This window comes from Mytilus californianus, unplaced genomic scaffold (genome assembly GCF_021869535.1).
Source record: "Mytilus californianus isolate M0D057914Y unplaced genomic scaffold, xbMytCali1.0.p SCAF_5, whole genome shotgun sequence".
In the NCBI taxonomy this organism is placed as follows: Eukaryota; Metazoa; Mollusca; class Bivalvia; order Mytilida; family Mytilidae; genus Mytilus; species Mytilus californianus.
The window spans coordinates 107746590-107774185 of NW_026262701.1; the positions used below are offsets into that span (position 1 = coordinate 107746590).

A 27596-nucleotide genomic window follows, 5' to 3' on the forward strand; every position below is an offset into this window, starting at 1 on the left:
AGGTGTAGGTAAAATAATATTTAATCTTATTTTTATAGGAGACCTTAAAATCAAGGTTTTTTTTTAAGTAACAATGACTGATATAGAAAAAAAAAACAATACAATTATCAATAAAAAAGTAAGTATCTGATGTTGAAATGATTGTAATTTTATAATATTTATTGATGAAGTTTTGTCATTATCAAAATAAGGTTTGATTATTTCAATGGGAAGGGCTTATTTTTTAATGTCACTCGAAGGTGTAAATATGTCTTACTTTGTCAGACAATACTTGGTCATGTTTTATGAACATATAAAACCCTCGGCTACGCCTCCGGCTTTAAATATTCATAAAACATGACCAAGTATTATCCAACCTATACTTAAACACTGATTAATTGATAATCCTTCCAGAGGTTAACATTAATCCTGGAAAGTACTATGAACAAACATTGATTTTTACAAATATATGCAAACAATTTGAAAGGAAAATAAAAGAACAGAGTTCCAATGTCCCCCGCGTTGCACATAGTTTTTCTGTCTAAGGTCAATAACTAAATAAAAAAATGTTTGTTTGTTCTTTAAAACTTTTTAAAATTATCATAGAGAGTTAAAGACTTGAGATCAATTTCTAATATATTTAATATTTCCAAATGGCATAACCCATTAAAAATATTTGATCTGCAATTATTTTCTAAATTGTCCATGGCATTGCCGATATTAAGTTTAACCTACGATATAGGTTTCATAAAAATCTGGCAAAAAAATGTACATGTGAGAACACTTACAATGCAAATTTCCATATAATTAATATTTCTAAGAGACATAACTCTTTTAAAAATAATTCATCAGCACTGATTTTCAAACTTGTCTGAGACATTGCTGATATAAACCTACGATATAAGTTTCATAAAAATCTGGCAAGAATTGCACACATGAGAGCATTAACAATGCAATTTTCAATATAATTAATGTTTCCAAGGGGCAGAACTCTTTTAAAAATAATTGATCAGCACTGATTTTTGACGGACGGACCGTCGCCCGGTATTTCTATTCAATAAGTGAATAGTTTTCAAGTATAACAAAGAATTTCAAAACCAGAGGCACCAGGGAACTATATCCATATAACTATTTAAAAGCTTTAGGAAAGTTAAATACTATATATATGCTTATTTATTGAAATTCTGACATCAATAGAGGTCAAATTTTCCATTATAAAGGAGAGTCTAAATTAGCCTGATATCCTGGCCCAATCTTTACTTCGTCGATAGCGTTAGCAAGCAGAAAGCCAGGACCCCAGGCAAAGTCTGGATGGGGTGGGGGTGTCTTCATTTATTTTAGGCCATTTTTCTCTATTCTAAATGTTTTTGGCCCATTATTCTCCATTCTTTATATTTTAGCACCCAATTATACTTTATTCTTTATTTTTTTGGTCTATTTTTCTCTTTACTTTATCTTTTTCTCTATTCTTTCAACACCATGCACAACCTCATAAAGGTGAGGTCATTGACAGAGTTCAATTTTCCATGGCTGAAAATTTACCCCAGCTAAATTTTCCATTGTCCTAAAAGCTATGCCACACCTGAAATAGTCCCAAATACGTAAGAAAGTATATGAGGTTATGCAAATCTTTTGAAAAACTAAAACATGACATTTTGGGAGGATTTAAATAGAAAAAATAAATGACATCTAAATCAAATTTACATCAGCTCATCATTTAATTCATAAAGTTTATTTTTACTTTGAATATTGTCTTCATAAGTAAAAATATCTTTTTCAAAGTAGTTAAATATATAATACAATGACCATGTTCTTGTTTTACACTTGAGGTCTTGTTGATAACTATCATTTTGCATTGAACAAAGTCACACTTTTCTTACGACTATTTCTGAAGTTTTACACGTACTGTGGATACATTTATTTTTGATGATTGAAGAAACAATGTATTTTCATGGATATTTGATTTCCTAGTTTTGGCTAGGTTTGCATTCAAGCCTATAGCAAATTTTTGATTTAAAAAACCCACAAAAATAGGTATCTCACAAATTATAATGAATCCACAGTATGCTGTGAATAAGGTGTGAGACTGATACATTCCTTATATTTCTCTTGCTCTCATGCAAATTTTGAAAATAGGATGTGTACTTGATATTTTAGATACATGATTTTTTTATAAGTTGTTATTGGTTATGAACTAGCTGTCAGTAACTGGGAGTACTCTCAGATCTGTTCTTAGTGTCTTTTTTGTTGTTGTTGTGGGGATGTATAAATACTCTGCCAAGTCCTGTCTGTGTTTTTGTCACTTGTTTTTCTGCTTTGTAGTTTGTTCATATGTTGTGCTGGTACACCACTCTCCCAGGTTTTTTTTTTGGGGGGGGGGGGGGCTCAAACATGCTAAACCCCGCCACATTCTGTATGTGCCTGTCCTAAGTCAGGAGCCTGTAATTCAGTGGTTGTCGTTTGTTGCTGAACATCATATTGTTTTTCGTTCATTATTTTGTACTTAAATCAGGCCATTAAGTTTTCTTGTTTGAATTGTTTTACATTTGTCATTCTGGTGCCTTTCATAGCTGACTATATGTATGGGTTTTGCTCATTGTTGATTGCCTTACAGTGACCTATAGTTGTTAACTTCTATGCCATTTGATCATTGGCAATCATACCACATCTTCTTATTTGTATAAGTGTGTTTTTCTAATCCAGTGTTCATAATGATTGAATGTCACTGAAATTATAAAACTTATAAAATCCAAATCAGAGGTACTTGGCTCTGCCTTTGTGACAATTGATGTCTAAAACTTAAGATTTGATCTTTGTAATGTCTTTACTGTTCATATCATTTCAAAGCAATCATTGCCAATATCAAATGTAACTTCATCATGTTCATTACATATAAAATGACTTTGAAATCATTCCAGTTTAAATATTAATTGGAACTATCATATAAAAAGACAATACATGTAGCAAAAATACTTCCAAAAAAGACTTATAATAATTCTCAAAATAGTTATTGAAACTAAAAAGTATCAGGTTTTGGAGATTTATAGATTATCGTTGGTCATCTCAAAGAGATTGATTTTCTCGCTTGAGCAGGTACAGCGAAAGTGAGAAAAGCAATCGAGTTGAGATGACCAATGATAATCTATTTATCACTATTTTACCTATGACGACGTTGTCAATTTTATTGACATCAGCATGTGCGCCCTTAGTTTCTAGCAATAATTTTTCATATCACTCTACTGTGCTGAGATAGGAAATTATCAGTCAGTAAGATCAAAGGAAAATTTCGTAAAATAGCGATAATTAATGATACAAATTAATAATATTTAATTAACATGGGTAATATTGTCAAACACAGTAAGTTTCACTTAATCATGTTAATGTAAATGTGCAAATATACTTGCTTGTTAAAAATAATCATTAATATCCAAATTTTAAAACAGTTTCACGTACCTCAGAGCAATGCAATCTTTCATCAAGGAAGAGATAGAAACCAGAAACTGTAACTATAGCTTTGTATGTTAATACTTCCTGCTGGAAATTTTACATTACTTCATTTTAGTTTACACCCATGCAGATGTCAATAAATGTAAATAGTTATCGATCCTGCATTAATCACACATCCTTAATCATTCAATCTATCTGGCTAACACCCTAATGGGTGTCTCTAATATTTACAAATGTCAACAACTTTTCTTGCTTGCTCTAAGTTATAAAACTTTATAGTCATAAGTGATAACCATGCAAAAGCAATGATTTTACATATAATATATAAATTATGTTCAATGTTTACTGAGTTATTGTGTGATATAAGCATTTACTGTCATTTGTTACTGTTTCAATCATTTTACTGTTTCAGGGGATCCAATACAGTTTTGAGAGGAACTAACTCTTAGCGCAAAGTTTGCACATGAACCTATGGAGAGGTTCAACTAGTTTTCTTACCCAGTAGATCTATCTCAAACTAGGTCCCCTTTTTGTTTATCTCCAACCTTGGAATAATCAAATGTACAAAAAGAAAAAAATGAGAATAAATACAGGAAAAGCACTATACTATAGGTATAAAATATAAATACACTAGAACAAGCCTAAAATAATTTTGTGCAATATTCTTAACGCCATCTACAAGGAAAGATAATGTATAGTTATTTGGATTTGAATTTCCCCTGAATGAAAACATAAGAATAGTGCTTATATTAATGTGGGGGAAAAGCATATAGCTTGTATGACAATAATTTATATATCTCCCAGTCGATAAGATATTTCAGAGTTTGTATTTCCTATCATGATTTCCTTGAAAAATGTTAAAAAAAAGAGTTTCAACTGTATTCCCTATTACACTGAATAATTAATTCCCCTCAGGAAAACATACATTATAAAAAAAATCAAAACCTAGATATATATAATCTTCTCCTGAAGATATAAAGATATGTGTTGAATTCACAGATTATCTAACTGAATACTATGTAAGGGAGCTACCATTTGATTTTTTATGCCTATTTATTTTTCACTCTATTCGGTCCTGCCTTTTTTTTATTAGTCTATCCTGACTTTTTTTACATAAATTGTCATCCTGCCTTTTTTTTTTTGCAAAGTTGCTCATCCTGTCTTTTTTTCAAATTTCATCCTAGCACCCCATAAAAATCAAATGGTAGCTCTCTAACGGAAGATTCTATGTTTCCACATAAGCTTTGGGCAGAAGTTTCATGTAATTCAAAGCGAACAAATAATGGTCCACAGTCGTTCCATTCCCATTATAATGAGCAATTTTTGTCACCCAACCATCTACGTTTTTCTGGACAAAAGCTGGATACCCGGTACTATCATCAAATTGCAAACAGCAACATATATATCAAAATAAGAGGTATAGATGAATGAGCACTTCAATATAGATGAGATAAAGAGAATAAACAGTTCCTATTGCAATTTTATGAACAGTATTGTACAGGAGGTATATCAAGAGACTATACATTCTCTAGGATATAAATTCCAGTCTAGAAAGGAATTGTCACATTTGAGTTAACCTTTTAGAGTTTTAGTCTTGTATTTTAATGAACATGATGTTTTTTTATATTGTGCTGTCTTGATTCTATTAAAATTTATTATTCTATTAAGAGTTAATTTCTGTCGCTAATTAAAACACTGTAAAATGGGAATTGATAGTATTACACTTTTCGATGAAATTGGATAAAAAATATTGTGCTATAATGGCATTGATCATGTTGATAATTTCACTTTGTCTTAAAAAGGGATGTTTATTTCCAAAATATTAAAGATGTCATCATCATGATCATATCGAACAAAACTGAGAACAAAACAAAGCTATATTACGAAGGAAAACAAAATAATTGTCTGAAGAAAATAGTTTTTTTAATGCTTCCTGTATAAAATGTTAATTTTACCACTTTTTGGGGTTGACAGTTCTAAAACGGGAAAAAGTCAAATGTATTTCTTGTTGTTGCTGTTTTAAGGTTCATCATAACCTTTTGGCTAATATGGCCGTATTTACACCACAAAATTTTTAATCTGAGTACAGACAAACCTGTGCATCTGGAAAAGTTTTAAGGCATGGTAGGAACTAGATAATTAAAATTTTAATGCATCTTATGATTAAGAAAATTATAAACTTTTAGGGATTTTGCTATTCATTTTTTTTTCGTTCCTTGGTAAGTTGGGAAAGAGGTTTGAGAAGCTCCCCTCATATAATAAATGTTGTGAGTAGTATTGATTTAAATGGACAATAGATGGACAATAGACATCTGCAAACAACATGTGATTAATAATCAGTCTCTGACTCTGGACTGAGAGGGATAATATTATGCTAAAAAAGTAAATGATGCCGGTTAACTGACCCAGTGAATCATTCATAGGCCAAATTTGAATTTTATGGCACTAATGATATCCATAAACAGTTGAATATGCCTCAACATTTCTATATGTTAAATATATATACATATCTGGGGTTTTGCTTTTTCTTTTGTGTTTATTTTTTCTCTATTCTATATTTTGTCATTATTATATCATTAAGAATTAATAATAATCATTGTAATAAATTATTTGTAATTATACTGCTCTCTTAGGGCGTCCTTGATTGACAATAAAAATATTGTATTGTATTGTATTGTATTTAAACTGTAACTGAATGTGTTTGTTTATTTTGCAACATTTTGTATCTTCTGCAGACTGGAAAAATATGCACATCGAAATCCAGGTAAGTTTTTAGTTTTTTATATATATAGGTCCTGTCATGCCTTAAAACTTTCCTAGATGCATCAGTTTGTCTGTACTCATAGTAGATTTTGTAGTTAAAACACGGCCCTATTTTTCAATTCCTTTTGATGAACCTTAAAATCTGGGAGTCATAAATACATGTCATTTACCTTTTGAGTTCAACTGAAAAGAACGTTTATAAATTCTTTGTACATAAACATATCTTCACACTGATCAAACAGCCACTATCATTAAAAAATTTGTCCACAACCGATCAGTACGAAATTGATAATTTATCACAGTCGAATCGAAAGTGAAACTTGAAAGTCCCGCGAGGAAGGTTTAAATCTTCGTCTTTTAAACGCTTGATCGGTGAGCAAACTATAAGCGTCTTAAACTATAAGCTTCTTAATAAGCTTGTCTCAGGGTTGAATTGGGAATTACTTGTCTGACTCAGGAACATATATATTGACATATAGATATACTGTTCCCAGTCTGACTCAATTGGGAATTCCCTGTTTGTATCCAGGCTCTATTAAAACTTGTCTTGTATAGGATTTTGACATTAAATCCGCTGGATGTGTACTGATTGACATTTTAGGAAATTTAAAGTTAAATATAAAAATATTTGAACTTAAAAAGTATCTTTTGTTACATTTAGATAGGAACGTTAAAAAAACTATGCCAAAATAAAACAAGTAGCACTAGGTTAGCTATTGATCGTGACCGATATAAAAAAAAGACTGCTTTAGAAAATAAAATGTTCCCCAAAATAGAATAAGCTCCCTATGTAAAATTTGTAACTTTCAACATGTTCAAGTGTCACTGTATCATGCTTTTATTGTTTCTGTCACGGATGATGTCTTTTAAGCTCACCTGGACCACAGGGCCCGTGTAAAATTTTACCATCTGGTTGCGCTGGGACTATTATACATGTACTAACGTTAGTATAACAGTCCCAGATTTGTGTCATTCGTCTTTCGTCGTCGTCGTCGTCATTCTTTTACAAAAATCTTTTTCTGAAACTATTGGGCCAAATTGAACCAAACTTGGCAACAATCATCCTTGGGATATCTGGTGAAATATATGTGCCTGTTGAATCTGCCAACAAACATGGCAACCAAGGCTAAAAATAGAACATAGAGGTAAAATGCAAGTATTATCTTTTTATTTTGAAAACCATTATATAGATAGAAAATCAGACAGGGCATATCTTCAAAATGTCAAGATCTACATACTCTCTATGTTGACCAAAAATGTTGTTCTAGGATTTATTTGCCTAACTTTAATGTTGCTTTTTACCAAAGTTTGTGTTTTGTTCTTGCCTATTATCTTGAAAACTATAACAGAAATAGAAAACATTAAAAAGCAAAATTAATCAGCAGGCCTATGACTACTTTATGGACAATGCAGAATTTTCCATTGAATGATGATTTTATCCCTTTTGTACATCTTTAGTGAAGAAAATATGGTAGATAAAGACAAAACTGTAAACAGCAAAAATGATCAGAAAGACAACATTAAATTTTATACAAATAGGTCTATATAACCGAAATAGTCATTCGACTCCTTATAGGAGTGATTGTCCTTAAATGCCAATTTTTATCTATTTTGTTTGTTGGTTTCTATTATCTTGAAAACAATAATAGATTGAGAGAAACTTTTAAACCAAATATGATCAGCAACACAAGATCTACAAATAATGTAAATGATCTAACTTAAAGTTATGAGTCGACTCCTTATCACACTATCTGCCCTCATAAATGCCAATGTTTCACTTTTTTATTTCTTGGGCAAAAATTATCGACGATAGAGAGAAACCATCACCATAAAAAAAGATCTACAAGACAAGATCTACAAATATTGGTACACCAAAAAGAAATTGTCAGGAGTCATTGCCCTTGAATGGTGATTTTACCCATTTTTGTGATTTGGGCAAAATCTAGAAGAGATAGACAGAAACAGTAAACAGAAAAAAATATCAGCAATACAAAATCAACAAGAAAGAGAATTTAGCCATACATTTTATTCTAGTCTACAATGTTGGAAAGTGTTAAGCTTAGCGACACATGCTGTTTAGAGCCTCGAGTTTTATTAGTTACAATCCTTCTGCTTGGATTTTAAAGAAATTAAATGATTTTTAGACTTCACTTAATCCATATTCATTGTATATGTTGTACTTTGATCTTGATCGATCTTTGCTAGTAACGACGGGTAATATTAAAGGAGATATCTATCTATTCCTATGATTTGTTGTTTCGGTGTTACTCCGTTGCATATAGGCATACATGTGCCTGACACAAGTTGTAGCGGGAACATGACACTGGTGATAATCTTGTGTCATACTTTAGAGCTAATTTCCTAATGCTTGTAGAGTAAGACTTTGGTTAGCTTGCTTGCTTTGTTTGTATAAACGTTTGCTCAAGCATTGTAATTAAGATTTACATCTGCAAACAATATAGATAGGCATAGTTAAATCTGTATATATTATATTTAAATTTGATTGGACGTTATCCCAATTACAATGTACAATATACAAACAAAGAAAGCAAGCTAACCCAAGTTTTAGTCTACATGCATTAGGAAATTGGCTCTAACATGTTTTTCATCCTTTTGGATCATTATGTATATGACTCTTATGATGGACCTCAGTTTGAAATCGATTGCGCATGCACTCAACACATAAAGTAGCAGGAAGACCGATTCGGTCATCCGACTTTGAAAAAAATCTTTCCTTTACAGTTAAAACGATGATTTACATTATTTTTCTGTCTATAATATGAAATCAATCAGAAGTTAAGGAAATTCGTCATTATACTATTGCAAAAGAGAGGCGAAAGATACCAAAAGGGCATTCAAACTCATAGGTCTCGAAAATAAACGGACAACGCCATGGCTGAAAAAGAAAATAAAGACAAACAAACAACAGTACACAAAACACAACATAGAAAACTAAAGACTGCATGAGCAACACGAACCCAACCAAAAACTGGGGGTGATCTCAGGAGCCCCGGAAGGGTAAGCAAATCCTGCTCCATATACATGTGGAACCGTCGTGTTGCTCATGCAAGTGCTAACCAATCTGTTCATATTGATATCGAGTCATATTCCCATCGGCAGCCTCCGGGGTTATGTCGATAGTCAATTAGATGAAATGTTGATGCTTCATAACAATTCAATGCATTTTTTATCCTTTTCTGTGGAACGTTTGTAATTCTGAAATACCTTTTAGTATAAAAATTAACAGTATCAATGAATTTGACAGCACCGGATGCGCATTTCGACAACTAATGTCTATTCCGTGATACTCGAGGCCGTAACATTAAAAGATTCAAACCTGGTAAAAACGTTGAAAATGTTAAGTTATCAATCCATTTTGAGAGTTTGAATCAGTTCGACGGGCACACATTTGGCAGCTGATTTAAAACTTATTTGGCAAGGATGAGTGAGAAGAGAAATCAACTAGTTATTTCAAAACCAAGTAAAATTTAAAGGGGAAATAGAAAGGTTTTTTTCTAGGTGATTACCTTGAATAGTGAAACTTAGTCTTATAAATCTAGCTACTTTGTTTTGTATGTTCCATATTTTTTACTGGCGTAATAGTATATCATTGTTTATTTTTAAGACAATCCAAATATTTTTTCCACCCAAATCCTCATCTAAAATATCTGAAAATAACAAAACTTTATAGTGTTTTCGCCTTTCCACTTTTCGCGATTTCACATTTTCGCTGAATAGAATCAAAGGCGAAAACGCGAAATGGCCGAATACAACCCTACATGAATAAATTGTATTTCTGGATCAAATTTTTTTTAAATTCAGTAAAACTTTGGATTATTTGCGAACATTTGATATTAGATTACTGAACACTTCTATATGAGGGTCTTGATGTGCGTCCTTCATTTCTGTATTCTTTGATTTTTTAGATCATTTTTATGTATTCTTTATATTTTTGCCGTTTATTCTCTATTCTTTATATTTTAGCACCCCATTATTCTCTATTCTTTATTTTATTGCCCTATTTTCTCTATTCTCTATTCTGCACATTTTGCCCATTATTTTCTATTCTGTAAACCCCACCCAGACCCTCTTATATTGTTTCGGATATACGGGATGTGTCATTATTTATTATACTTCAAGTCAAAATGCCAGATTTTGATTGGTTAATACGAGGGAGACAATTTACTCTATCCCATGGCAAATACTCTATTTTCACAGAGACGCTTGCTCAAGTTTGCGCTTTAATAAATACGGATGATTGTTATATACAAGACGACATAATTTATTAATTTGAATTTGAAAATTAATAGACAGTAATAACAGTACATTCAGTATAATAAATCAAATAACACATATCTGAAAGGGTGATAGAGCAGATTGTTACCCATCGAAAAGACATTGTCAACCTTGGCTTCGCCTCAGTTGACAATGTTTTCTCGGGGTAACAATCTGTTCTATCACCGTCTCAGCTATGTGTTATTTATATAATGATATATGTCGCAACAAGTTGCAATGGGAAAACAGTTATCGACAATCAGTTAAAACGACATCAATCCTTCAAATATTTATTTACTCTTTCCAATTCAGGTTTTAGTAATTTTCGATAACATAGAACCTAATTTCAATAGAAAAATGTCGCACATAAGAAATACGTCTATCTAGTTTTAGAGATACATTTAATATAAAGCAGAGGAAAGACGTACAACTCACAAGGTAGGAACTAAGTAAATTACCTATCATATGTCAAGAAATCGATTGCGATTGTCTAACATCGTCTTTATATAAATATAGAGAGAGAGTTGTCACTGGTTCAGACGTACTTATAATATAATTATTTCTGTGACTGCATCCTACATTAATTTGTAAGATCCTCTACGATAGATAATTCAGCTGATCTGTAATATTCCATCTCCATGCCTTATATATCATGTACTGTGTTACTACGCTAGATAAAAACTGAGGAGGAAAGGTAACACCCGGCCACCGAAAGCTATATTTTTGTCGAGCCTAGGTGGTCGAGTGGTCTAGCGCGACGGACATAGTGCAAGGCGATTTGGCGCCACGATATCTCAGTAACATGAGTTCGTATCCCGACCAGGGAAGAACAAAAATTTGCTTCCGCAAATTTACAGATCTAACATTGTTGGGCTGTTATTCAGACGAATTTATATAAACATAAAATATAAAATTCTGTTACAGTGAATTTGTATAATCAGGGATTATGTAGAATCCCTGAATTTTTAGGAATTTTGCATAATCACTAAAATCATTAGTGATTGTATATAATTCCTGAAAATGACCAGTGATTTTACATAATCACTGAAAATTTAAAGAATTAATTTACAAATTCCCTGGAATGTTTTCAGGGATTATTATCAATAATACAAAGATTCTGAGAATTTCTCTGTTTGGTAAAAATAAATCAAATACAGACAAAGGTTTTCAATCCTAATAAAATTGTCATATTGTAATGTTTACGTTAATATTTTCAAAATGAAATATTGTTTACACTAAATATAGACAAATAAATCATATGTAAAACCTCTTCATGGTTTAAGTGGACAGTTTTCATTCCCTGTCCATTTATCAAATCTTATTAAAGTGAACAGTTTTTCTGGTGATATTCTATTTAACTATGTTAAACCACATTTACTCATAAACAAATAAGTATCTTTAATAGAAATTAATAATACCAAATGATCATAAATGCACAGATCATTTTATTTGCTGTACAACAAAGGAGATGAAAGTTAACGAAAAAGGAATTAAAACTAAGCAAAGAAATGCAACTGAATTCCAGAAACACAAACAGAACACATGCATGCTTCACCGATTGAACAACATTTTGGAGGAGGATGTGACACCGATTCCACGTGTTGATCGTGGAAAGGCAGACCCCAAAAACATAATGGCCACCGTTCATAAAAGGGCTGAAAAGGATAATGCCTGACTACAAAACATGAAATTATGCTCAGATAATACACAAGGAATTAATTTGAGGTGTCTGATTGACCTTTTTAGCACCTTCAGATGTTTCTTTATTCTCTTCAAAGTGCAGTAAAATTAGATTCAATATTTGAAGGCTAAGTTTTTTTTTGTTTTTTTTGTTGTTGCAAAAAAAAAGGATAAGCAGTGCAAATGTTCAGTAGTAAAGGGTCTGGATGGGGTTTAAAGAATAGAGAATAATGGGCATGCAGTGCAAAATAAAGGGCTGAGAAATAAAAAATAGACCAAATTTTAAGAATAGAGAATAACAGTGTCCTAAAATATACAGAAGAGAGAATAATGGGCAAAATGAATGAAGTATGGAGAAACATTATAGTAAAAAATAAAGAATAAAGAAATGAGGGACTCCCCATCCAGACCCTCATAGTAGATGTCCTCCAAATTTACAATGTAGATTTATGACTATTAATAGCATCTCAGGTACCTCTAGAATAGTTTTGGAGGAAAAAATCTAAGCAATGAAACTTTGTATGAAAATTTGTTTTCTAAGGAAATAAAACATGACGGTAACGTATCTGTTATGTGGAAAACCGTGAGTGACCCATAGTCCTGACCACGATATTATTTTCACAGTAAGAGCTAAGATCAACCACTTTGGAAACTTTCAAATCATATATATAGGAATCATTTGAGCATTATTAAAAGTTGGTTTACAGAAATTTATTTTCCAAGTATAATTTTGGCAAATGGTCCCGATTTGCTGAGAATCAGTGTTACAAGTATTATAATATTGTGCTTAAGATTTTAATATTTATGTTTCTAAAGATGTTTAAATATGATTTCATAGAATTAATTGTTTTACTTTTATTCAATGTCTCTTCATTCCAGTTATTATGTATAATCCCTGACATTTCTCCTAGTGATTATGCTATGCATAATTCCTGAAAATTTTAGTAATTATATATCATCACTAAAGTTACCAGTGATTATTCATAATCCCTGAAAATTTCAGGAATTATGCATAATCACCAGAAAAAAATTTCAGGGATTATACATAATCCCTTATTCTTCAAATTCACTGTAATATGTATATTGTTTAACCCACATGACTCGGTTAGCAGTCGCATTTTTTTCATCATTGTTGCTTGAAATCTTTTTCGTATTTGGTTTGTCTTCCAACTGTTTTGAATCGAGTGTCACTGATCATTCTTGTGTAGACGAAACGTACGTCTGTCGTACAATTTAATAAGTATCTTTAATGAGTTTTGTCCCCAGTAAACATACAAACTTTGGTGTCAATGTTAATAATTTGACACAAAAAAGACTTGAAACAATTGTTAAAATGGTCATTTAAGGATGCACCTACTACAATAATGAGCCAAGTAACAGTTTTGACAATACTGATATATTTGTAGGTTTTGTGTTGTTGGTCAATCTTAGAATTTAAGTTTTTCTCAATAATAGTTTTTAAAGAAATAGACAAAAACACCAAGAATGATGAAAATCATCACTTAGGGGCATTAACTCCTGTGAAGAGTGGTCTAAATAAAATTTATATGACCTCACATAACTTTATTTCTGTGTCCACGCGTCCAGCATTATTTTGTAAGTTAGCATGCAAAAGCGATCGAACATACGATCGATTTGAATAAGTTGCCCGCATATTTTCACAAATCTGAATTCACACGGTGTCTTTTGCATTTTCATTTTTACAAAATGTCGATTCAGGATAGGCCAACCGAATCGCAAATAAAAAAAGGCCTTGATATCATATCACGTATTATACACGTCAATATTTCGTTTTCCTTTAAATATTTATCACTTTTCTGATTTAACTTTAGTACTTTGAGACCATCCCTAGTTAAACGCCTCGGCGACCTAAATTATTTGTTTACAACATTGCTTACATGTACAGATCATGCCTATTTTAGCGAGTACTGCAGCTGCTTCTGTTAGGAGACTTAACTTAAATGCTTTAAAAAGGAATATATCATGTTCAAACGGACTTCCTATAATTGGTTGTTCATCTGAAACCTTTAAACTTGGACGAAAATTCGAAATTACTCAGAGATCCGCATTATCATCGTCATCAAACACATGTGGCTTTGAACACGAACACGGTGGACGCTATAAATGGATACAGGATAAAATGGTATTTGCAGCCATTTTTGGACTGACAGGTAAGATTTAACATATCTATTCGTTGTGACACAGTATACAAGACACACATTTTGACTGACGGGTCATTTCAAGTGACAGGGGTCGTCTCAAGATACATACTAATAAGAGGTTATATAGCTATATAGCTGACACCGAATTTACCAGTTAACTGTTAATATGAATTTAAGTTTTATAATTGTTTTAATATAAATATAAATTGCTTTATTGCATTTCAGGTGCTCACTTTTGTTTTGTAAAAATACAGCGGAAAAGCTTTACAAATACACTTGACAGCGATTAAACTGGCCATGGCCTCATTGACATTTTTTCTGATATGATATTTTCTCCTGCCAGTCTATTATACTATTGATAGATATAGGTAGCAATATATACCAAAGTTCAGAAATTGCGGATCGATTTTCTTTTATAGATAATAGAGAATTAAAAAAAAGTATCAAGAAATTCTGCTTGTTACGTTCAACCCTGACAGATTTCCATGCAGTATGTATAAGCAATGCAAATTAAAAGCAAGCTAACAAATCAATATACAACACGAGAACATGAAAATTAGCACAGTGCTTAGTAAAAAACAATGCAGAAAATATATTAGCATGATTAGGTTCGGTAGCCAGGTACGGCATACTATTTTATTTTTTCTAATAAAAGTTTTTAATTGGTTGTAAAAGGGACTCCGTTTGACTTTAGAGTGATTGTTTATTAAAATTAATAAAAGAATCTTGATAGTTGACACTAAAAATTAGGGTCGGTCGAGCTAGCTGAAACGAATGTATATAATTTTAAGGTCAAGTTACAGTAAATGTGCAATGTCACAGATCTTAGTAAATTTGTGCATACAACCACAGGCACTTGTCTCAGAATTTGTCCCCCCTATATACATTAATATATCAGTGTTATATTAAGGTATATAGTAAAAACAGTTTCTGAGACAAATGCCTGTGCATACAACTTTGAATCATCAAATTTCAAATCCATAGTATTTTATATGCAATGATCACCTATTTTAAAAGAATTCAATCAGTTATATTTCATATCTTAAAAAAGATGAATTCTTCATTTTTTCGATTTTCAATTCTAGTTCAACGAGCCAATGTTGCATGTATGACAGCCCATTTACTATTTATCTGGTGAACATTGCATGGTAACATATATATATATATATATGATTTCGAATCCCGGCCAGGGAAGAACAAAAAATTTGCTTCCGCAAATTTACAGATATAACATTGTTGGGCTGTTATTTATTTATATATAGACGAATTATATATTATATATATATATATTTAAGATCCATTTATTTACATCTGGTGATCATTTCATTTGGCAATCGCCAATGGCAGTCAGCAGGGTTTAAGAACATCCGTTGTTCGACCTATTAGTCAAATGCATTTTGTTAAAATAGACTTTTTCACTTTTTTGGTCTCTTGGAAAATGTTGTTTGTGTTGTATTTAGACCCCTCTACCAAGAAATTTGTTTTGCATGCACACGTTTAAAAATTGCGATTTTTATCCAACGCAATCATAGGTTTGAACATGGTTTTCAATTTAGACTTATATATACATATATATAAAGAATCCGTATGCTGGTAACATATAAGAAATTAATAAAAGATAATAACAGTTTCAATTCATCACTTTTACTAGCGCTTTCACTGCTTTTACAGATCTTCAGGTAATTTCATTGCTTTTACAGATCTTCAGGTAATTTCATTGCTTATACAGATCTTCAGGTAATTTGCAATTACCTGAAGATCTGTAAAAGCAGTGAAAGTGCTAGTAAAAGTGATGAATTGAAACCGTTATTATCTTTTATTAATTTTCTTATATTATTAGTTACATGGTGTGTCAGTGACCTAATACGATATATATGGGGTCAGTAAATTCCATATGGGGTGAGAGCGAATCCCCATATGTAATTTACTGACCCCATATATATCGTATTAGGTCACTAGCACACCGTGTAACGAATTTATCTTACCGACTATCTTCACGTGTGGTATTTAGACTAGCGGCCTATCAAAGTGATTAAGTCTTCAATACTTAGTATTAAGAACCTACTTCCATTTGTCTATACAAAAAACTAATGTCAACAATAGCAACTTGTTAGCTTTAAATTTGTTTTATGAATTTATTTCAATCGTTCATTATCAATTTCTTCGTCTGGTCCGAAGCTTTCAGATTTCTTTTTTGTTTTGAACAAAATGGGGTTAGTAACTCCTTACTAACCCCATATGGTAACTAACCCCATATTTTTTAGGACACCCTGTAGTCACCACGTGTAGTCCTTTAACCAATCATATCCCCTGAAATCTATAGGAGGTAAGATATATATATATATATATAAGTCTATAAAAAGGACCAACCAGCAAATTTACTATGTACCGGATCGTCTAGAATAGACGATACTGTGCAGATAAGGAAAAAATTATATAAGTATATAAGTCAATAATTTTAATTTTAACGATAATCAGTATTGTTAAAATTATTGACACTGAGGAAGGCTATTTGTTAAGCCGAAATATTTGTCAACACGATTTAATAACAACATCTTCGTATAATACCATCTCATATTAGTATCGTTGTGCAAATCTCTAGACTTATATATATATACAGGTTTGAATTGAAAACAACGTTCAAACCTATGATTGCGTTATATAAAAACCGCAATTTTTATACGTGTGCGTGCAAAACAAATTTCTTGGTAGAGGGGTCTACAGCACACACAACATCTTAACTATTAATTTAATACCAAACAGAAAACAATAAACTTGCGGAAAAGATGGTATACCGCAAACAAAAGGTGCAAAAATTAGTACACCATATCCGGATTTCGCCAATTAATGTCTCTTCAGTGATGTTAGGAATCGAAACGGTATTTGGAAGGCCATATAATTTACCTCAATTTAGGGTAGCAATAAACAGTTAGGAAAAAATATTAAAATTTTCCCTCATAAATTTTACCATCCCCTTTTCATTGCCTTCTTGCAATATTAAGCTTACTGTTTGTGTCATATATGTGCATATGTATGTAATCAGAATCTTCCATAGATTTCAAATCCAGTATATAAAATGGTAAAATATAATTTCTTTTTGGTGTATCCATGGCAACAATCTGCATTTTTTTGTTATAAAATATAACAAAAAGGGGGGAAAAGATGTCACATATTTCCCCAAAATTTGACCAAAAGTCGAATTTCAATCACTTCGAGTAATACCTTTTCTGAAACTGTTTACATATATCTTTCAATAAATCCAATGAAAATTATATGTCTTTCATCTCATTTTTTTGTAAAATTGCGTCAAAAACTTCGTGTAGAAAAAAAGTGTTTGTAAACATTACATTAATTTCTGGACCGATGACCGGTCTAGCTATGAAAATACGGAGAGTCAAACAGAAAATAGCCCATAAAACATGTAAAAAATAATCTTGATGTTCTTATAAACCACCTTTGAAGGCTAAATTAGTACTCAGCTGTCTAAAAATGAATTTTATTACACAATAACTTTCATATTTGAAAAATCCACCGGGGCCAAAATGCGAAACCAAACTCCTAACTGTGTATTGCTACCTTAATAGTAAATATTTTTTTCCAATTCTCCCTTTTAACTAATTTTCTGTGTTCTGCTAGCTAAAAGGAGTAAAATGGCCTTTTATTTTTGAAAATTGGTTGAGTAATGAATATTTTATGAAGGTTAGCAGTTGACACTGAAACGCGACAAAAACTGATTTAAAGAAAGGTGCCAAGTCAAAGAGTAAAATCTTGTTTCTACCTCAATTTTTGGCAAAATCTTAAAAACTACACCTCTTTTGTCAGTTTTTTAATGTTGAAAATCTTTATAAGACCTTTGATGATGCAAAATTGTACAAAATTTAACAATTTCAAGCATGAAAATGTTAATCTTTATGTTTAATGTATACCAAAGACTTGATTAAAGTACTTGGTAATGGGGAATCAATTTCTTACAGCTGAATCAACTATACATTTAATATATGTCAAAATGTAACATGAAATCTTGATAAAAATAATAATTTGATATATTCGCAAGAAAAAATACAAAACATTCAATACTTAGGCTACTACATACTGCGCAATCCTCCAGAAGCAAGGGTTAAGCAAATAGAGTACAATTATAAGCCTTGTCCCAAAATGTCTAATTTTGGTTGCTAAGGACTGTAAACAATAAAATTGACATGTATTGTCATTCTTAAACACTTAATCCCTTCAGAAGTTGATTTAGAATCTAAATATCAATAGATTTGTGGTATGAAAAGTCTTAAATTATACAATTCTGAGCTTGGTAAGTATGCCATAAGGTAGCAATAAACAGTTAGGAAAAAATATTGAAATTTTCCCTCATAAATTTTACCATCCCCTTTTCATTGCCTTCTTGCAATATTAAGCTTACTGTTTGTGTCATATATGTGCATATGTATGTAATCAGAATCTTCCATAGATTTCAAATCCAGTATATAAAATGGTAAAATATAATTTCTTTTTGGTGTATCCATGGCAACAATCTGCATTTTTTTGTTATAAAATATAACAAAAAGGGGGGAAAAGATGTCACATATTTCCCCAAAATTTGACCAAAAGTCGAATTTCAATCACTTCAAGTAATACCTTTTCTGAAACTGTTTACATATATCTTTCAATAAATCCAATGAAAATTATATGTCTTTCATCTCATTTTTTTGTAAAATTGCGTCAAAAACTTCGTGTAGAAAAAAAGTGTTTGTAAACATTACATTAATTTCTGGACCGATGACCGGTCTAGCTATGAAAATACGGAGAGTCAAACAGAAAATAGCCCATAAAACATGTAAAAAATAATCTTGATGTTCTTATAAACCACCTTTGAAGGCTAAATTAGTACTCAGCTGTCTAAAAATGAATTTTATTACACAATAACTTTCATATTTGAAAAATCCACCGGGGCCAAAATGCGAAACCAAACTCCTAACTGTGTATTGCTACCTTAATAGTAAATATTTTTTTCCAATTCTCCCTTTTAACTAATTTTCTGTGTTCTGCTAGCTAAAAGGAGTAAAATGGCCTTTTATTTTTGAAAATTGGTTGAGTAATGAATATTTTATGAAGGTTAGCAGTTGACACTGAAACGCGACAAAAACTGATTTAAAGAAAGGTGCCAAGTCAAAGAGTAAAATCTTGTTTCTACCTCAATTTTTGGCAAAATCTTAAAAACTACACCTCTTTTGTCAGTTTTTTAATGTTGAAAATCTTTATAAGACCTCTGATGATGCAAAATTGTACAAAATTTAACAATTTCAAGCATGAAAATGTTAATCTTTATGTTTAATGTATACCAAAGACTTGATTAAAGTACTTGGTAATGGGGAATCAATTTCTTACAGCTGAATCAACTATACATTTAATATATGTCAAAATGTAACATGAAATCTTGATAAAAATAATAATTTGATATATTCGCAAGAAAAAATACAAAACATTCAATACTTAGGCTACTACATACTGCGCAATCCTCCAGAAGCAAGGGTTAAGCAAATAGAGTACAATTATAAGCCTTGTCCCAAAATGTCTAATTTTGGTTGCTAAGGACTGTAAACAATAAAATTGACATGTATTGTCATTCTTAAACACTTAATCCCTTCAGAAGTTGATTTAGAATCTAAATATCAATAGATTTGTGGTATGAAAAGTCTTAAATTATACAATTCTGAGCTTGGTAAGTATGCCATAAGGTAGCAATAAACAGTTAGGAAAAAATATTGAAATTTTCCCTCATAAATTTTACCATCCCCTTTTCATTGCCTTCTTGCAATATTAAGCTTACTGTTTGTGTCATATATGTGCATATGTATGTAATCAGAATCTTCCATAGATTTCAAATCCAGTATATAAAATGGTAAAATATAATTTCTTTTTGGTGTATCCATGGCAACAATCTGCATTTTTTTGTTATAAAATATAACAAAAAGGGGGGAAAAGATGTCACATATTTCCCCAAAATTTGACCAAAAGTCGAAATTTCAATCACTTCAAGTAATACCTTTTCTGAAACTGTTTACATATATCTTTCAATAAATCCAATGAAAATTATATGTCTTTCATCTCATTTTTTTGTAAAATTGCGTCAAAAACTTCGTGTAGAAAAAAAGTGTTTGTAAACATTACATTAATTTCTGGACCGATGACCGGTCTAGCTATGAAAATACGGAGAGTCAAACAGAAAATAGCCCATAAAACATGTAAAAAATAATCTTGATGTTCTTATAAACCACCTTTGAAGGCTAAATTAGTACTCAGCTGTCTAAAAATGAATTTTATTACACAATAACTTTCATATTTGAAAAATCCACCGGGGCCAAAATGCGAAACCAAACTCCTAACTGTGTATTGCTACCTTAATAGTAAATATTTTTTTCCAATTCTCCCTTTTAACTAATTTTCTGTGTTCTGCTAGCTAAAAGGAGTAAAATGGCCTTTTATTTTTGAAAATTGGTTGAGTAATGAATATTTTATGAAGGTTAGCAGTTGACACTGAAACGCGACAAAAACTGATTTAAAGAAAGGTGCCAAGTCAAAGAGTAAAATCTTGTTTCTACCTCAATTTTTGGCAAAATCTTAAAAACTACACCTCTTTTGTCAGTTTTTTAATGTTGAAAATCTTTATAAGACCTCTGATGATGCAAAATTGTACAAAATTTAACAATTTCAAGCATGAAAATGTTAATCTTTATGTTTAATGTATACCAAAGACTTGATTAAAGTACTTGGTAATGGGGAATCAATTTCTTACAGCTGAATCAACTATACATTTAATATATGTCAAAATGTAACATGAAATCTTGATAAAAATAATAATTTGATATATTCGCAAGAAAAAATACAAAACATTCAATACTTAGGCTACTACATACTGCGCAATCCTCCAGAAGCAAGGGTTAAGCAAATAGAGTACAATTATAAGCCTTGTCCCAAAATGTCTAATTTTGGTTGCTAAGGACTGTAAACAATAAAATTGACATGTATTGTCATTCTTAAACACTTAATCCCTTCAGAAGTTGATTTAGAATCTAAATATCAATAGATTTGTGGTATGAAAAGTCTTAAATTATACAATTCTGAGCTTGGTAAGTATGCCATAAGGTAGCAATAAACAGTTAGGAAAAAATATTGAAATTTTCCCTCATAAATTTTACCATCCCCTTTTCATTGCCTTCTTGCAATATTAAGCTTACTGTTTGTGTCATATATGTGCATATGTATGTAATCAGAATCTTCCATAGATTTCAAATCCAGTATATAAAATGGTAAAATATAATTTCTTTTTGGTGTATCCATGGCAACAATCTGCATTTTTTTGTTATAAAATATAACAAAAAGGGGGGAAAAGATGTCACATATTTCCCCAAAATTTGACCAAAAGTCGAATTTCAATCACTTCAAGTAATACCTTTTCTGAAACTGTTTACATATATCTTTCAATAAATCCAATGAAAATTATATGTCTTTCATCTCATTTTTTTGTAAAATTGCGTCAAAAACTTCGTGTAGAAAAAAAGTGTTTGTAAACATTACATTAATTTCTGGACCGATGACCGGTCTAGCTATGAAAATACGGAGAGTCAAACAGAAAATAGCCCATAAAACATGTAAAAAATAATCTTGATGTTCTTATAAACCACCTTTGAAGGCTAAATTAGTACTCAGCTGTCTAAAAATGAATTTTATTACACAATAACTTTCATATTTGAAAAATCCACCGGGGCCAAAATGCGAAACCAAACTCCTAACTGTGTATTGCTACCTTAATAGTAAATATTTTTTTCCAATTCTCCCTTTTAACTAATTTTCTGTGTTCTGCTAGCTAAAAGGAGTAAAATGGCCTTTTATTTTTGAAAATTGGTTGAGTAATGAATATTTTATGAAGGTTAGCAGTTGACACTGAAACGCGACAAAAACTGATTTAAAGAAAGGTGCCAAGTCAAAGAGTAAAATCTTGTTTCTACCTCAATTTTTGGCAAAATCTTAAAAACTACACCTCTTTTGTCAGTTTTTTAATGTTGAAAATCTTTATAAGACCTCTGATGATGCAAAATTGTACAAAATTTAACAATTTCAAGCATGAAAATGTTAATCTTTATGTTTAATGTATACCAAAGACTTGATTAAAGTACTTGGTAATGGGGAATCAATTTCTTACAGCTGAATCAACTATACATTTAATATATGTCAAAATGTAACATGAAATCTTGATAAAAATAATAATTTGATATATTCGCAAGAAAAAATACAAAACATTCAATACTTAGGCTACTACATACTGCGCAATCCTCCAGAAGCAAGGGTTAAGCAAATAGAGTACAATTATAAGCCTTGTCCCAAAATGTCTAATTTTGGTTGCTAAGGACTGTAAACAATAAAATTGACATGTATTGTCATTCTTAAACACTTAATCCCTTCAGAAGTTGATTTAGAATCTAAATATCAATAGATTTGTGGTATGAAAAGTCTTAAATTATACAATTCTGAGCTTGGTAAGTATGCCATAAGGTAGCAATAAACAGTTAGGAAAAAATATTGAAATTTTCCCTCATAAATTTTACCATCCCCTTTTCATTGCCTTCTTGCAATATTAAGCTTACTGTTTGTGTCATATATGTGCATATGTATGTAATCAGAATCTTCCATAGATTTCAAATCCAGTATATAAAATGGTAAAATATAATTTCTTTTTGGTGTATCCATGGCAACAATCTGCATTTTTTTGTTATAAAATATAACAAAAAGGGGGGAAAAGATGTCACATATTTCCCCAAAATTTGACCAAAAGTCGAAATTTCAATCACTTCAAGTAATACCTTTTCTGAAACTGTTTACATATATCTTTCAATAAATCCAATGAAAATTATATGTCTTTCATCTCATTTTTTTGTAAAATTGCGTCAAAAACTTCGTGTAGAAAAAAAGTGTTTGTAAACATTACATTAATTTCTGGACCGATGACCGGTCTAGCTATGAAAATACGGAGAGTCAAACAGAAAATAGCCCATAAAACATGTAAAAAATAATCTTGATGTTCTTATAAACCACCTTTGAAGGCTAAATTAGTACTCAGCTGTCTAAAAATGAATTTTATTACACAATAACTTTCATATTTGAAAAATCCACCGGGGCCAAAATGCGAAACCAAACTCCTAACTGTGTATTGCTACCTAGGATAGACTACTAGTATTGAATTTTGAAGAGTCGAAAAAGGATGAACGGACCATATAAACCCGAAGGCAAATATATATATATATGATCACAAATAGTCCAAATGATTTGGTAGTACATTGAATTTATTTTTCGAAAGAATAAAGTAATTTACCCTTTGTCACTTTTGTCGCGCCTTCGCCGAAAGTCGCTAAAGAGGCAAAGCAATCATACGTCGACGTTGTGGTTGGTCTCAGCGTTGTCGTCTTTAAGGCTAAGCCTGGGATTAAAGTTTTTAACAAACCTTTTTGATCGGGAATTTTCCTGATGAAAAGATTCAATTTGAGTGAGTAAAATTCAGATCTATCGTTAACTCTCTTACCCGTCGAAGTCAGAGTTCTATATTTTAATTAGATTGGAAAAGATTGTATACTAAAAGATCAAAATTTTTCTTTTTTTTTTCTTTCATTTTCCGTTTTATACTGATAAATGGACTTCTAGTTTTATATTTTTCAGGTTCTGTTTTATATTGGAAATCAAAAAATGGTGCTATAAAAGCAGCTTCGGCTAAAAGTAGCCTTCACCCTGGAGGTGGAGTAATACCAGGCCTACCGACTTACACTTTATCTGACGTTGAGAAGCACAAGACTAAAGAAAAGCGTATTTGGGTAACATACAAAAATGGCGTCTATGATATTACGGATTATGTCACTAGTCATCCTGGAGGTACCAAGATTTTATTGGCAGCCGGTGGCTCTATTGAACCGTATTGGAATATGTATGGAGTCCACAAACAAGGAGAAATCGTTGAAATGTTGGAGGAGCTAAGAATTGGAAATATTACAGAAAAACCAAAGGAGCAAGCATTCGACAAAAACGATCCGTACTCAAATGATCCCAAAAGACACCCAGCTATTATACCAGCCTCCTCAAAACCGTTTAATGGCGAACCACCATCAGCTATTTTGACGGACAGCTTTTTGACACCGAATGATTTGTTCTACATACGGAATCACCTTCCAGTGCCAGATGTAAATGTCAAATCTTACAAGCTTGATATTTCCGTACAAGGACCGGGAAAGTTCACGTCCTTTAGTTTTGACGATTTAAAGCGCAAATTTTCTAAGAAATCTACTGCAGTTGTCTTACAGTGCGCAGGAAATCGAAGAAGTGAAATGGTTAAAATAAAACCAGTAAAGGGATTGAACTGGGGAACATCAGCTATTGGCAATGCGGAATGGTCTGGACCTTGCCTTGATGACTTGTTGAAACAAGCTGGTATAGATATTGACCAAGTAACCCAAAAACATGTTCTTTTCGGAGGTATGGATAAAGATCCAGCTGGTTCTCCGTATGAAGCTTCTATACCGATCGAACTGGCACGGTTGCTAAAACGTGATATCATCGTGGCGTACGAAATGAATGGTCAGGAGATCCCACGTGATCATGGCTATCCAGTCCGTATAATCATTCCTGGGATCGTTGGAGCCAGACAGGTTAAATGGCTGACTAGTATTAAACTGAGTAATGAAGAAAGTATGTGTCACTGGCAACAGAATGACTATAAAGGATTCCATTCATCCATTGACTGGAATAATGTTAATTTCAAATCCGTGCCTGCTATCATGGAACTTCCGGTTACCTCTGCTATTTGCGAACCAATTGAGGGTACTGACTTGCCACCAGACGCCGATGAAGTAACTGTTAAAGGATATGCTTGGAGTGGTGGTGGGCGTGGTATTGTCAGAGTAGATGTTTCCATTGATGGTGGCAAAACTTGGGATTCTGCAATCCTAAGTCCACCCAAACAACCAATGTACAAAACATTTGCATGGACTTTCTGGGAAGCAACTCTTCCAATTCCAAAGAACCATAAAGGGAAAGTTGAAATAATTTGCAAAGCTGCCGACTTGTCTTATAACGTTCAACCAGATAGTGTAGAGGGGATTTGGAATTTAAGAGGCGTGTTGAGCAACGCATGGCATCGTGTGAATATGTCTATTCCAAAGTCGTAAGGGGACGTTCGGTCATCAGTCGTGTTATATGTACTAAGTCTGGACCAGAAATTCGTATTCAAGGAGGAGATATGATAAGGGTCTTTTCCTCCCTTTAATTGCAAATTTACCACAAATATAGTAAATGTTTTCATTTTTTTCAAAGCTATAATTTTTTTTTTTAAATACATAAGATGATTATAAAAATGTGAAGGACTAATGTATGGTGCACATACTTGATACAGTATTAGATTGAAGCCTTATACTTTCTGATATCGAAGACGGTAGAAAGTGATCTTATCGTACCTTCTTCTTAAACTTTTATTTTAATCATCCATTTACCGTCGTAAAGCTTTAGTGTCACTTATGAATTACTTTGTATACATTTATTTTCGAACTTTGGGTAAGAAAATGCAGTCTCCTTTTTTAATCCTTAAACATTCATATTGGCGACGGGGATATTTCTTTTATCAGCACAACTGTTTATTTTTGTCAACGTTTTGTAACAGTTCTATCATTCGTGTATAACTGTTGTGCTGTTTTTATTCATTTTCACAGCATTTACCTCCCCATGACAAGAACACTGCTTGTTGTCGCTGTCCGAATTCACACCGTAATTGGAATTCAATTCAAAGTATACAAACGGGACAAAAAGGCACAATGCTTTGAATCAAATAACCTTGTTGTGCGATTGGGATATAACGCCTCGATCATGACCTGAGTACCTTATAGATTATCTATATTTAATCATATAAGCAGAAAAAATATATTTTTTTTAATAATAATAAGCATATTAATATAAACGAAACCGAACAAAAATATTTGTGTTATTTGTAATTTTTGTTGTAATCTACTATCTGTATAGTTTTACTATGTTACCAAAATGTGATGTTTAATTGGAAAATCCTAAAATCTTTGATATTACAAACTGTTCAGGGAGCTATATATAGATACCAAGGACACACATCGAATGTATATATGAAAGTTTACAAGATTACTTGTTGATGATTTGTGATATAGATAGAAATTGATAAACATGCTTTTAGGAAATGATCATTTTAGTCGGGTGATATTAGAGAGAAATGTTATTTGCAAATGTATTATTAATCACACAAATGTTTTTTGAGGTAAATGGGGAGAAAATAATTACATTTGTTACCATAATTTCAATTCCTTTTTCTTGTACTTTATTTATATTACCAAATATATACAGAAAAGTATATATTACACATTGTAATGAATCTGTTTTGTGCAATGTTTGCTAATAAAGATTCATTGTAAAAGTTAAAAAAAAAACGTATTTTGCCACTATTTTAAATTGTCCGTTTAAAAATTTCGAAATTATTCGGAAACTAAGGTTTCGACTCCCTCAGGCAAAGTTGCCCTTTGGCTATCATTTTTAGGTTCTTTTTGTCCCGGTTTGGTCATATAGCTCTTCAACTGTTTCTGTTCTTATACATTCTAGACTTGGCTTTCTAAATTTGAGCGTTCCTGATGAATGTAAATCCAGGAAAACGCTTCGGCATGAAATTTATCATTTTGTTTTAGGCATCGACATGTCTTTGGCTTGACTCTTTTGTTTCAGTACGATAATATTTGTTTTCAATGATGGAACTCTATGATCACAATGTTCTTTGACACAAACTTTGCCTTGAAATAACTAAAAACGATCAAAAGACAAACAATAGTATACACAAAACAACATAGAACACCAAAGACTGAGCAACATGAACCCCACCAAAAACCGGGGGAGGGGGAACTCAGGCTCCGGAGGAGTAAGGCGATCTTCATCCAAATGTGTCACCCGTCGTGTTTGCTCATGTAAGTACATAACGGTCAACCAACACGTGTCAGTAAAATTTTCGAAGGCATGATGTTAATATCACCAATTGGAACTCTTGGTTTAATAGCTTTCTCGTAAGCAACAACCCTCTATCATGACAGGAAATGCAAGCTGTGGAATATCGTATTAACCGGGATATATAGACTCCATATGTAGGCGCTGCTGGAATGTTGCTATATAGGAATCGAAAGTTCACAATTGGACAGCTGAAATCCTCTCTCTTGTCATAATTTTTTGTTCTAAACCGACACTTATTGTCTATTTCTA

General features: G+C 31.8%; 2 protein-coding genes across 8 annotated transcripts in view; one reads left to right on the forward strand and one right to left on the reverse strand.

The window, feature by feature from the left end:
- LOC127700513 (uncharacterized) overlaps positions 1-6519 on the reverse strand; it is a 235518-nt gene extending 228999 nt beyond the window's left edge. For 5 of the 7 annotated variants that reach the window (XM_052204029.1, XM_052204036.1, XM_052204033.1 and 2 more), the window contains exon 1: positions 6360-6519. The gene's annotated coding sequence lies outside the window, so the exon portion shown is untranslated. Of the gene's footprint in view, positions 1-3432; positions 3465-6359 lie in introns of those variants that run through there. The other 2 variants (XM_052204030.1, XM_052204031.1) reach the window with 2 other exon arrangements.
- Positions 6520-13991: 7472 nt separating this feature from the next.
- Positions 13992-26656, forward strand: LOC127700519 (sulfite oxidase-like). Its single transcript, XM_052204045.1, has 2 exons — positions 13992-14315; positions 24009-26656. Exons 1-2 carry the CDS (start codon positions 14054-14056, stop codon positions 25505-25507), a joined length of 1761 nt encoding a protein of 586 aa, XP_052060005.1. The 5' UTR covers positions 13992-14053; the 3' UTR covers positions 25508-26656.
- The last annotated feature ends 940 nt before the right edge of the window (positions 26657-27596 follow it).

Bases quoted from the DNA above. Each gene is read 5' to 3' on its own strand.
- LOC127700519 (XM_052204045.1), top strand. From the start codon at position 14,054: ATGCCTATTTTAGCGAGTACTGCAGCTGCTTCTGTTAGGAGACTTAAC. The intron at 14,316-24,008 runs GTAAGATTTAAC...TATATTTTTCAG, and splicing joins AGCCATTTTTGGACTGACAG to GTTCTGTTTTATATTGGAAA.